Genomic DNA, 14,258 nt, shown 5'->3' with positions numbered 1-14,258 from the left:
CCTCTGATTGATGAACTGAACACTACAATAACAGATATTGTTCTACCTGTGATGACCTCAATCACCATTTGGTTGGATACCTGTGATGTTCTCAATCACTATTTGGTTGGATACATGTGATGTCTTCAATCACCATTTGGTTGGATATATTCTAATATTTAACAAAAGATTCGTAGTTACTACGTCGTATATAATTATTTATACAGGGGACGAGCAGCAATTTGTGATTGCATCAGCAATATTTTCAACATTTATTTTTCATTCAAAACAAAATTGCTGTGGTTTTAATGTCTCTTCTGCCTTATTAGATTTAGAGATATATTCACTAAATATTTCTAGAAAAAAAACAGAAGACGCTTACCCTACCGGTGCACCTGGTCCATGAACCCAGTTTTTAATGTGTCCGAGTTGCTCATTTGCTTGTTACTTTGTATGTATTATTTCAGCTACTTTATGTTCTTTCTTGTGTATGTTTGTTTTCCATGTCTGGTCTTTGTCCCTGGATTAAATTCTTTTGATTACCCTATAACATTGGTTCCCTTGATTACTCTTACAATCTTTGGTTTGTAGGTTTTAGACAAGCATCAACGGGGAGCTATTTCTAAGGTTAAAGACATCAGACAAAATAGCAGCCCTTTACGATACCATAGCGTTTTGTTTTAATGAACAAAGTATAAAAAAACACTTTCTCTAATTGTTAAATGTATAAAATCAGTGAAAGGAGAACGAATCTAAAGCTTTCTTACATGTAGATTCAAATAAGATATATAAGGAGTAATTAAGGGAACCAAGGTTATAGCAGTAATCAAAAGAATGAAATTGTGGTCATATTCATCACCCATGACCGTTACCGGATCTCTTATCTTCATTTTATAGTATAAGAAGTTACAGTGCCAAATTAACAAAAAAAAGTAGTGGGACTTCTGACATCATCAATGCGTTTTAACATATTACGACGATTTAATGAATAAAAAATGACTAGACCGCCTTTTCTAATTCAAAATGAATGAACATATTTTGAAGATTACCTTGTTGTTGTGTAAATTCATTTTAAATCTATGAAAGTAGTAGTAGTCGTACTGTTCTTCGTCCATGACGATGTCTGCATATTTGTTCTCTGCTTCATACCAAAAGGCCACAAATTCCTTCTGTCTGTTTAAAAGCAGACATGTTGGTGCTTTCAAGAAAGAAGCTGTTTACCCCCTGCGTTCCAGGCTCTGTTTGCTTGTATCTTCAGAGGGTCTTTCTTGAAGTCATGCTTTCAGGAAAAAGCATACTCGCTATAGGTATTTCCAAAATCAATCGCTGCTATTAGCAAATGATCAGTCGAAGCCATTATCAGGAACAATCAAATCTACATTTCGTAGTTGATAAAGTTTCTGAAATTGAAATGACTATTTATGAAAAGCTGGTGGCCTTCACATATCTTTAGAAAAGGATGTCAAGGTACCAAACAATAAACAGGTATTATATTTTTAAAATATTATAATCCATGGATAATAACAAGAAAAGAAAAATAGACACACATCAATTAATATGAAATAACCAACATAAAATTTATATAGTAGTAAAGGGAAATAAGTTTCCAGGACTGGGAACATGGACCAGGGGCACATAGGGCAACCATCTTCCTATGCCCACAGGTTTGTTCATAACGAGATAATAACTACTGTAAAATTGGAAATAACGTCATTTATTAATTGTTTGTGTGTGTCTGGTTTGACTATCTGATTACATAGGATTTTTCTAAGTTACTTTGATTATTATTTTATTAGGATGTTTGAAAAAAAAATCTTTAAAAAATTATCATACAGTGGCATTTTATGACATTGTTTTGTGTTAATTTACCACGGTGATCTGAAACATATTGATTTGTTGTATATACATTGAGTTTAATGGTCCAAAAAATCAACTTGCACTATCAAAGTGGTAGGTTATTTCTGAACATGTTTCGCACACTACCTGATTCTTTCTTTATCTGACACTCGATGTGCCATCATCCTTTGTAAATGAACTCAAATATATAAGTCTCCTGTCCCACGATACGCATGTTTTACTTAAACGAAAAACTAGCGACCTTTTAAACTAAATAGTTTGAAAACACAGAAACAAAGCTGTGTTGAGTTTACTTCTCTTTAAAGATCTTTACATTACAGTAATGAATATGAAATGACATTAAATTCAATTTCTGTAACAACTTATAATTTACTTACCTATATCTACATCGAGGATTTTTTAAATGCACTCAATATGCCTGATAAGACTACACCTTGTCTTCAAACTTTACATTGCTTTTGTTTACTTGTTTGTTCAAATTGTTTATTTACTTGTTTGTTTACCTGTTTGTTTACTTGTTTGTAAATATTGTTTGTTTACTTGTTTGTTAATATTGTTAATATTGTTTGTTTACTTGTTTGTTAATATTGTTTGTTTGTTAATATTGTTAATATTGTTTGTTTACTTGTTTGTTAATATTCGTAAAAAATCAATTAAATCAAAATACATTGCAAAAAACACAATATTTTATCTTCATATCTGAAAACACCAGGCGTCGGATTCACAAAAAGTCGTAAGTGTGAAATTGATCTTAAATCATGACGTCACACTGTTATTTTTGTTTATGACGTCATTACTTACGATCAACGTTACACTTACGACTTTTTGTGCGAACTTTAAGAATCAAATACAGCAAAAGATTTTTTTTGTACAAATGCAACCAACACCATTGATCGACCGGTATTAAGTTTCACTACGTCGTATGTGAGATTAAACGTCTTAAGGGCTTGACTACCCGTCGAACTTGACGCTTACTAGGACTTTACTGACGTGTAATGCGACGGGTGCCGCTGACGGAGAAGGATATTCCTGACATATAGGTTCCCTTTTGTGTTATTGTAGATCAAATTAGTATTGCGTTTTTTTTTTTTTTTTTGTTTTTTTGTTTTTTTTTTTTGTTTGTTTGTCTGTTTGTTTTTTTTGTGTTTTTTTTTTTTTTTTTTTGTCTGTTGTCCTATGCGTAACTTATTCTGTTGCCTCTATTTTGAATATAGAACGTCCCTGTTTACTTTTTCACTTATCGGGTACGTACTTAGATTTTGGTGTTTCTAAGTTATCCTTCTGTTTTGCCGACATGATATTTTTTCAAGTTACTTCGAGAAAACATAACTGCCTAAAATTCACGCTTTATTGCAATATAGATCATAGACTCAAAGTTCGAGAAGATTGTTAAACGTAATTAGATTCAATCGTCATCTTTTTTATCAGCCGATAAGATGTGCGTTTTTTTCAATGAAAATCAAAACAAATATCTCAACATGTTCATGACTGTGTATTTTTAGACTTAACAAAACAAATCTGAGGTTTTTAGCTATCATATTTTTTATTTGAATTTCGTATAGAAAATATGACATGAAAATAAAATAAAATTACGAGAAGCACCGATACAGTGTCACTTTTAACGTTGAAAACATCTTCTTCTTTATTATTCATAAGTGAATTAGATAGAAAAAGGAAAAGATATCGTGAGACGCAACACATGCACAAAAACTAAAAAGTGATTTGACATAGAGTAAAATTCCTATTAGGTTTTTCTTTAATTTAGAATGGGGTGGAAATTTAAGATTATTCAACTATTTCCGTAAAAAAATTCAGGATCATGTCATGCTTATTGTTTTTGTTTCCTATCTTCCAGGCTTTTCCTTGATATTGACATTTTGCTATACCGAATTTTCTTCCTTTGTTATTATTGCGTAGGGTTAATCAGTTCGAAAATAGTGCTATTATTACTTATCTCACGTTGAAATAAGGATTTTTGAGTGGGTAGAATGCGGACGGCGATACAAAATATTAATAAATTTCAAATTTACATTTAGCTTTATTAATGGCTGTAGCTTTAATGTTATAGAATTTAACAATTCATTTTTTTGTTATATACATGAAATACAATGAAATCGAACTTTAAAATCCATTCGGAATGGAATTGTCAATTGAGAAAGAGGGAAGTTTAATTGAGAATGATGATGTTTATTGGGAAATGGTGATGTTTTATTGGAAAAGAGGATGTTTATTTGGAAATGGGGATGTTTTATTGGAAAAGGGGATGTTTATTTGGAAATGGGGATGTTTTATGGGATGTTTTATTGGAAATGGGGATGTTTTATTGGAAAAGGGGATGTTTATTGGGAAATGGTGATGTTTTATTGGAAAAGGGGACGTTTATTGGGAAATGGTGATGTTTTATTGGGAATGCGGATGTTTATTTGGGAATAAAATGATTAATTTAAAATTGAAGATGTGAATGCTCCAGATAGGTATATTTTTATTATTGTAAATGAACCCATCTTAAACAATTATTTTATTCCATGCAGAATCTTGAAATGATAAAATTCCCGATCATCTACACAAATTTTAATTTCAATGTTAACTCATCTTCACAAGAAATAAAATCTAGGATTTTTATCATATTTATGACGGGTGGTAAAACAGTAAGAAAAACTTATGAACACCTTTTCTTACGACAAAAATCGATACTGTCTTTATTATTAAACCAGGCATGAAATTGATAATACAATAGAACGGGATATATTTATAGTGAGAACAAGCATAAATGAATACAATAATCAACAAGAGAAACGATACAAAGTTTAATTTGTCAATAAGCATATATTTTTTTCATATTAGAGTTTCTCTTACACTTAATGTCTGTACATATGGTAAAAAGGCATCTGTTTTCAGTTTTTGACAAAATGTTTTGAATTGAATACGATGAAAATGCGGAATGAATTCTGTCGTCCGGTCACGAGATTTGCAATGAATTAATGTTTGATGTCAATATATCAGCTGCTGCAAAATATGAAAAAAAAATAATTAAGCTATCGGATTTAGATGCTGTTAACATTTCTTGTTGATTTTGTCTTTGTTAATGAAATGTACATTTTAATTTGATTTCAGTTCCAATTTAAAGGGTACACGAATTCACTTCCCTGACCCATTTAAGCGTCCTCTGCTTTTCTAGAAACACCCACCGAGTATCTAAAAAGGGATCAGCTGATAATTCAAAAATATATGAAAATATGGCAATTTAGATCTTAGTTCCTTAATCTGATGGTACAAATACTCATACTTCACGATCAAAGTGTTTGTTATTTTATACCATGTTTCAACAACAGCCTAATGCTTATAGTAGCGTTCAATGTGTTATGTTTCACACTCGTTAATTTGTTGTCCATTACAGTGAAACCTGTTGCGATCGAACCCTGAATAAACCGAAAACTTTTCTTAATCAGACACTTTTTGAAGTCCCTTTATAAAAGCTGAGATGCATTTAGAACCTTTGTTAAACGAAAAACAGTCTAAACCCAACAAATTTTACACTCCAATTCGATTTAAGTTTCACTTTTTTACGGTTAGAGGCAGTTGGACAAAAACAACACCATTTTGAAGGTTTTATTTGACCATTTGCACTATCAGAATTAAAGAAACATGAAAAGATTTTCCGTACCAATTTGGTAAATTGAGATATAATTTCATTGAAATTCACTAAAATAGAACATCTCATGGGCTGATAACTCTGACAAAAAAACCTGTTTTTTTTTCTCACATTCGAGTGATTAAATTCTGAGCAAATCAAATAATGCAGAGATCAAATAATGATATTTTAAAGAAAGCATCCTCGAGTGAAATAATATTGTTAGATGGGTGGGGTTTTGACATGCATGTTTCTGTTTTTTTTTTTTCCCATTTTCCTGATTCTTATGAAAACTTACAGTTAAAGTAGATCATACCTGATATTTCTTGTAGGTGAACTTCTTTAGTATTTTTGGAAGACGACATTGAATGAACATTCTTTTGAACTTTAATGTTAAAACATAGGTCACTGAATTTTTATTTCGAAATAATTGATAAAAGCAATTATATTGATTCTTGTGGAAAATGAACTACTTCGCAATCTATAAAAAAAATGGTAATTTCTCCTAAATTTATATAAAGAACACTGAACTGATATTCTTCCCTATTAAAAAAAAATTGGGTCAGCGAAATTGTTTTCCTGCAATATAACAAAATTGAAACTTAAAAAAATTAAAAACTAAAACAAATACATTTCTATAGAACATTTTCCCGCCAATTATCTCCCCTAAAAGAAGGCTTTATACAATGTTTACAATTGTACCAGGCAATTTTTTATGTCAAAAATTCTTTTAGAATAATTCAAAACACCGTTTTTGCATTTTATCATTATTAGTTTCGGAAAATATTTGTCCATATAAAAATTCAACTTGTAAAACTTTGTGGTATTGCAAGACATGATGTAGCTGACTCTAAATCGCAATAGTAAAAATACGCATCATTTTTTTCCATTACTGATGAAAATGATTTGAGATGGAGCATGACCAACTAGTGTTTATAAATGCATTTTACAAAAAAATGTAAGAGATAATAGAAATATCAAATACCAATCCAGGGTCGTGCAATTCTCAAGATACATGAGTGCTGTGAATCCTGCCTAATTGAACCCTGAATAATCCGAAAACCTACGTAAACCAGACACTTTTAAAGTCCAATTTTGTCAATTTAAATATGTTTGCATGCCTTGGTAAACATAATTCCACCTGACTTAAATGTGCAAATTTTAAATTGGGAAAGGGTTTGCTTTAGAGAGGTTTTACTCTATTTCAAAAATGTTTTCTGTGTATATTTTCCTTAAGTCAATCTGGAGTCTGGTCTAACATTTCGTCAACAGTTAGTTCCTGGTCATGTTGTTTCCGGATGTAATTGCAGTTCTGAATGCTTTCGAGAATTTCAGCGTTTCTTTTTGCTTTCTGCTCTCTAAATTCTTCTTCTTGTAAATATTTTCTTATGTGGCGTTCTTCAGTTGATGTGAGAGGTATACGCTCGAGTTGTTTAATCGACTTTGGCCTTCTCAAATGAAGTTGGTACTTTAATCTTCTCAACTGAGACTCATACTTTTCCATTTCGGGGGAGCTATCACTTGGTATTCTAGTAATGCTACCGTGAGATCGTCTTAAATCACCTCGACTTCCTTTCAAGCTTGAGTCACTTCCTTTGTTTAGTGATGATCTAGAGCTGTTGGATTTCAGGCTAGGAAAAGGATCGTGTGAATGTAATAAATTTGCCGGAAGTGACATTCGTCGGTTTCTTGGTTGTATTTGACCAGCACTTTCCGCAATTTTGGACTTGAATTTATTCACTTTGTGTAAGTTCGGCTTTTTTGGACTTTCAACAGTTCCAAAACTACTTGCACGTCTTCTTGATTCTAGCATATCATTTAAATCGGATTTCTTTTTTAAATATAACAAGTCAATTTCAGGTTCCGTTTCAGATTGTTGTTCTTGATCTCGTTTTATTTCATTTACGTCGTGTTCAATTAAACACAAACTATCTTCTAGTCTGGAATTTATGTTTTCAAGTTCAGTCGACAGTCGTCTTTTTCCCATTTGATTTTTCTTAATTGCATAACGGTTGTCCATAACAATGTTTATCTGAATAGAAAAAAAGCAAAAACAAATGTACATTGTTGTATCAACGAATTTCTAAGGCTTTTTTATTGGTTAAACTTCCCATCTTCCCTATTTCCCAATCCCTATTGCCCCGTGCATGTTCAACATCACAGCATATGTTGTATACTCGTATTATACAGGTTAAGAAAATTGATTTATAAATTGATACCAGTCCATTTAAAATTTAGACGATGCTTTTTTTCAATCTACATATGCTAAATCTTATTACGTAACGATAGTACTTTATACATTCTGGTCTAAAATGTAAGAAAACCATGTGTAAATCTCTACTACTAAAATCAACCTCATCTTAACACAAACTTTTTTATTTTTATCTCGAAAGTGCAACAACCGAATGATTGATTGATTGATTGTTGGGGTTTACCGCCCGAGCAGCAACATTTCAGTTATATTCAGGCGATGAACATGAAGTGGATGATCAAATGAACATATAATGATGATGAAATGAAAAATGGGATTGGACACAGGGATAATGGGATCGACAAATGTTGATTGCCACTGGAAATAGGGAGAGGTGGGTAGGGTCGGGCAATTTAGCCTCCTGTGGCGGAGCCCTATGGTTCCTTCTCCGGGAGAATACCACAGCAACAACCGAATGAAAAACCATGACTGGTTATGTGGTATGTAGCTGTTTCTAAATTAGAAATAAAAGTGAATTCAGTGCGTTTTAGCATGCATAAACCACATCCTGTCTGATTTTTATAAAAAGGCTGTATATAATAATTATTGGATATTGGATACAAAATTTGCTTTGGCAATTGAAATTTAAATCTTTTTAATTTTTATTGTTTGTCGAACAAATATCTATCCGCCATTTGTCTTGCCGAGTGTACCATTGCCACTTTTACTCAAGCCAAATGACATCATGCCTCATTCTCTGTTGTACCCATTTCTAATAGCTCATACCGTACACTGGCAAATTATTTCACATGATTTTCACAGGGATTTCACACGATTTTCACCCAAATTGGGCAAATAAATATTGTGACTGAGTTCACGTGAAATTCACGTGAATTGTTCACATGCCATTGGCGTTAAGTGAATTTCATGTGAAAATCACGTTAATTTTGTGTGAAATTCAAGTGCATTTCATGTGAAGCTCAATTAACATGAATTTTACATGAAAAACATTTGCCTGTGTATCTAAATGGACGTTTACCCGGTTCAGGTACAGTTAAAAGATTAAGTTTGAACTTTGACCTTGATTTTGCATTATGCAGAAATGTAATTTCTTCTCATATCCCTTCGTAAACCATGTATTGTTAGTTTTCAATCTTCAATCTTTTAATGAATTAGATGAGATATGAGAGTTTCAGGAAAAATAATCAAGGGAACAAAGGTTATAGCGGTAATCAAAAGACTGTAATCCAGGGACAAAGACCAGACATGGAAAACAAAGCAACTCGGACTTCAGATCGATAATATGATAAAGCACAAATGACTTCAATGTCATCATAAAACAAAAGGTCTACTTTTAACATTATCATTATCTTATACTCATACCTTCGATGAATTCATAGTGAGAGAACAATATCCTTATTTCATAACCGAAGTGTCACATAAATACGAAAGATGTTTTTAACTCATTGTTTACACGGGAACTACAAAGCGTAACAGCCGCACATTTGAAATGTGTATTCTATCCAACTAATTAAATATGATTTAATTGTTTCTTATTTTATCTATTGCAATTATTACCTTACAATTGACTTTGTCTTTAAAATATAAATCTATCTAAACATCAGGATGAAATGGGTGTTAATGAATTGTTATATTACGTATAGCCGGTATAATGTATTTTAAAATATCTTCAAATAATAGTTAAAAATAGTATTAGGTTCCACTGTAAATGAAAATGAGTTGAAGGTGCATGAGCAGTACTTAGGCAGCACAGAACATCGACTATTCAAATTAATTTTAAATAATATTATCATTAAAAACATTAATTATTAGTAAATTAATGTGTAGTGTTTTGAACAGCATATATACACTTGTCCATTTACCTAGAATTTCTGATAATTTTTGTCATAATTTAGGTTACGTGAAAGAAAAAAAATGAGAGATTGTACCGCACTAACCCACGTTTTCTTCTTTGCATATTTAGAAAAACTTTACAGTATATATTATATTATTAAACCAAAATGAACTGATTTTACCTTACTTAAAACGTGTTCTTTCCACATCATGCTTTTATTTTAGAAAAAGTGTAGCACCCCGTGCATGCAGATCCGGTTGTCAAAAGAATAGGCCATCAGCAGCGCTATATTTGGCGTAAAGAGCGACTAAATAGTGCTCAGAACCCCAGCTGTCCGAAGAGCAACTGAGTTGTGTGCCCCAGGTGGTGGCATTCTATATGCGTGGGTCGTAAGGCCATAACACAAAGCCTGACCTAAAAGAATGCACTTCAGCAAAAGACAACATGAGAAAGGTGACATTGAGTTCATAATAGTCGTGTAATCGTACAATGCACCTATGCATTGTTTTGAAATAAAAGGAAATAGATATATAACTGTTAAAATATTTTGGGCATTTAAACTAATGTTGTATTGTTTTATGCAGGATTTGACCCACAACACATTAATTTAGATAAAAGACTAACCAAGGAGAATGTCCTACGTCGATGTCATTTATCTTAATATTATACAATATGTCAAGTTAACTTTGGTAAAAACTGTTGCAGTACTTCTTTGGAGAAAACTCCCATTCTGTGCTAAGGGATTGGGAATCGAAAGATAGAGATGGGACAGTAAATGGGAAGTTGGGGTATGTGACGGGGAATGCGAAGATGGGGAATCGGACTTGGGATGGGAAGATGGGGAATACGACTGCGAATAGGGAGATGGTGAATGGGAATGGGAATGTGGAGGTGGTAAATGGGACTAGGCAATGGGGAGATGGTGTATGGGCATGGAGAGTTTGAATTGGGAGGATCGTGAATTTATATTTTAAGTTATTTATTTATGTAACAAAATATGCTAAATCTAAAGAAAATATTAGTTAAAATGTTGTTGAATTCATAAATATAAAATTAAGTTTTATTATGTATTTTTTTCATAAACGTGAACGTGGATTTAATGGGGGATAGGGTTTTTTTTTATATCGAACGGGGAATTTTCTATTGAGAATGGGGACAATGAATAGACACACATCAACGAACATGAAGTAACCAAAATAACAGGTAAACGAGCAACCTAGTCTCTACTAAAAACTGAGAGCATCGACAATGAGCACCTATAGCAAGCCAAGGACTGGCGTGTCGGACGTACGTCCCCCTATATTTGTAAGAAAAAAAATTTCACCATAAGTTTCACCCCATAATATTGTTTTGCCTTGCTTTGCATGGCATTTGATTCAGTTAACGCCCCCTAAACTTAAATGCTGGATCTGCCCCTGCAAGCTTTTTCATCTTTTTTTCTAGAAAAACCCACCAAGTGGCTCATAATTTGTCATAAGATATGACGATGAACAAATCTGTTTTCAATGGGCAGATGATGCTCCATAACGATGCATGAATTCATGATAACGACCATACAATGTTATATTAAACAATTACAGTTATGAAATAATACATTAGCTTACCAGTCTGTATGTGCTGCCTTCTTAATATAATGAATCAATCTAACACCTGGTGAACCTTTTTAAATAAGTTGCTTATTACTTACAGTTCAAAGCATTTATTAGGGTAAACAAAAAAGGCATTAATCAATGCCTTTTTAAAGTCCTGTTTTTGGCACATTTAATTGTTTGATTTTTGCATCAGCAAAAAATATATACTAATTTGTATAGGCCAATTGATACATTAGAGTATGTATTTGTTTAGACAACACTTACCATGATAATGCAAAACTAAAGGGCACTTATCATCACTTCTGCGTTTTAAAAATATCTTGAACATATCCAATAACTTAAACAGTTTGCTGATGCACATTTTAGAAGATGAACCGATCTTGTCTTGGTCCTAAGATCAGTAATATTGAGCTAGACATTTTACCCTTCGGTACATCTGGATCATGCTATCTCAGTTTTAGTGGGGTTCGGGTGGCTCATTGAGTTTTGCTTCTTTGTATATGTAGTATCATAGTTGGTTCATGTTTTTTTTGTTTTTGTTTTTGTTTTTTGTTTTTGTTTTTTTTGTATGTATGTCTGTTTTCCGTAATGGTCTTTTTCCTTGGAAACTATTATTTCGATTTCTACTCGAATCTTAATTCAATTGATTGCCCTTTCATATATAGTTGTCATTTGGCAGCTAAGAAACCTTTAATTATTAAATAGTTTTAGTTTTATACATTTGATTGACTGTACATTTTATCAAGTGGAAATAACTGTGTCATTAAAAGCATCATGTATGTGTGGTTTCGGTTGCGATCATATGTTTCATTGTCCATGCATGTACAGTGAAACCTTTCTAAGCCAAATCCAAAATAATCCGAAAACTACAAGTGTAAACCAAATATATTTAAAGTCCCTTTTTATAAATTTAAAAATATTTTACCCCTTGTCAAACCGAACACCTGTCTTAACCGTAAAAGTTCTGACATTCAAACACGGATCGGTTTAGATTTATCGGGAAATGAAAAAGAAAACAGGATTAGATCTTGATAAACCAAAACGAACAAGATCCGGACAAAGGACGTATGCACACACAGAACATGAAATTACTAAAATGATATACACATAAAAACAAAAGAAAATAATCCACGCTTACAACTGGGATATGGACCAGTTGATGCACCAGTAGAAGAAAGTGTCTCTGCTTTTTTAGAAAGAACAGCCTGGTTTCTAATAAAAATTCACGTTTAGGTTAGACAAAAGACTATAGAAAAACTTTGATAATGTAAATATATTCTCAAATCGAAGTTAACTGTAAGAATTAACAATGTAAAGACAAACTATTACAAACGATGTTTCCAAAATTTACAGACAGTATTAACTTATAATAAAAATAAAAACGCTGAAAAAAAAACGATTAAATGTGACTGAAAGTAGTTGCTGAAGACGCAAGGAACAATTATCCAATTTAAAGGCAATTCAAAAGTGCTAACTAAAGTTAATGTACAGCAAATATGACGAACAAAACGAAAAAGACCAGGAAATTTAACGCACAGGTTCTCTCTAAGAACAGTTGAAGCATAAGACAATAACTATTATATATATATATATAACGATTTCGATTTGTTTTTCAATTTGTCTTTTTCGAATGAAATCTAAACAATAAAAAACTCTACCTCACCAATATGGAGAATCGTCATCTTCATTTTGAAATATGAAATTGAGACCATATTAAAATCATGAGGGTTCTATGGATTTTGAATTATTTTCTTTCTTTATACGATGTATATTAATGAAATTTGAATCCATTGCTTCCTACTGCGCGTTGATTTTTCATTCAACATAGCCATAGGTATTATTATTGTCTTGCAGAAATCAGTGTTACAATTTAACCCTGTTCAATATCATGTTTTCGGATCAGATACAATACATCGTAAATAATCTTTATCTCCCAATGATCAGTGATAACATCTAAATCTTAGTGTACATGCACAGATGTAATCTTTAGATCTTATTGTATTCTGACATTCGTTTGAATAATATTTTGATGTATTGGGAATTCAATTTAAAAGGACGTGGGCTATTTTTAGTTTGGTCTAAAGATAAAAAAAAATATAAAAAAAATAATCCGTTTTCTATCTCAACACATTAGAATAATCATAATTTAAATGTAACTCAAAATCAGCCACGCGGAAGTCGCAAATATTATGAATGATGACCAATAATTTTGATTATATCCTTGAAATAAAGAAATATAAGACCATTGGGAAGAGATGTCTCGAGAACTGTGTAACAACATTGTATAAATAGTACAACACGGTATGGCAACATGAAATTAAATAACAACAAATAAAATAAAACTTCGAAAACATATCTCTACGATGTACCGAGAGTGCACTGCCACAAAACGGTTGTATTCGTGATTGGTTAATCAGACAATGTTTGGACAATTATGCAAAATACAGATGAAATCAAATTTAGACACATAAAAACGTTTGCCGTGCTATACTTAATATTATCGTTTCTACAAGATTGAAATCATTTTGCTACAAGATTGAAGTCATCATTACAGAAGTTGTATGGTCGTTATCATGAACTCGTGGATCGTTATGGTGTATTCATCAGCACCATGAAAACTGATTTATTCAACGGGTCATAGTTTTCCTTCCTTCATTTGTCTACCCCGGACTTGACTTTTTATGAGCAACTCGGCGTCTGTTTCTAGAAAAGCAGAGGACACTTACCCTACCTGTGCACCTGGTCCATGCTCCCAGTTTTTAGTGGAGTCCGAGTTGCTCATTTACTTTTGTTACTTTGTATGTATGATTTTAGTTACTTTATGTTCTTTGTTGTGTATGTCTGTTTTCCATGTCTGGTCTTTGTCCCTGGATTACATTCTGTTGATTACCGCTATAACCTTGGTTCCCGTGATTACTCTTTCATTCAATAAAGTATCTAAGCAAAGATAAGGCTACAAGAACATTTATTTAATATGGAAGAATACAATGAGAATAACAGACATTCTTCAAAAGATCACAAAAAGCAGACTGCACTGCCCGTAACACTTTAATGAAAAATTGTATATGTGGCAGATAGGAGATTGCGAGTGCAATATGCTATTCTACGAGTGATGATATTCAACAAATCATAACTAGTATAGAACCAAATTGT

At 32.2% G+C, this 14,258-nt stretch overlaps 1 protein-coding gene across 4 annotated transcripts; it reads right to left on the bottom strand.

Moving 5' to 3' along the window:
- Nucleotides 1-4,572: 4,572 nt before the first annotated feature.
- Nucleotides 4,573-12,830, bottom strand: LOC148598151 (uncharacterized). 4 transcript variants are annotated; one of them, XM_088561161.1, is made up of 2 exons: nt 12,764-12,830; nt 4,573-7,499 (listed from the first exon to the last, which is right to left on the bottom strand). In XM_088561161.1, exons 1-2 carry the CDS (start codon nt 12,815-12,817, stop codon nt 6,705-6,707), a joined length of 849 nt encoding a protein of 282 aa, XP_088417287.1. In that variant the 5' UTR covers nt 12,818-12,830; the 3' UTR covers nt 4,573-6,704. The 4 variants fall into 4 exon arrangements, with proteins under 4 accessions (XP_088417287.1, XP_088417291.1, XP_088417289.1 ...); XM_088561165.1 differs by having other exon boundaries at nt 12,769-12,792; XM_088561163.1 differs by lacking the exon at nt 12,764-12,830 and adding an exon at nt 11,118-11,213.
- Between the last annotated feature and the right edge of the window lie 1,428 nt (nt 12,831-14,258).

Source organism: Perna viridis, chromosome 14 (assembly GCF_037379345.1).
Source record: "Perna viridis isolate PV_CMFRI_1.1 ecotype Kerala chromosome 14, ASM3737934v1, whole genome shotgun sequence".
Taxonomy (NCBI): Eukaryota; Metazoa; Mollusca; class Bivalvia; order Mytilida; family Mytilidae; genus Perna; species Perna viridis.
Note: the sequence above shows the minus strand (reverse complement) of the source record. Positions and strands in the feature narration are given on the sequence as shown.

What these genes read in the sequence shown, in the direction of transcription:
- LOC148598151 (XM_088561161.1), bottom strand. Translation starts at nt 12,817, where the DNA reads ATGGTCTCAATTTCATATTTCAAAATGAAGATGACGATTCTCCATATT. An exon ending in CGATTCTCCATATTGGTGAG is followed by an intron (nt 7,500 to 12,763) that starts GTAGAGTTTTTT and finishes TTTTCTATTCAG; the next exon opens with ATAAACATTGTTATGGACAA.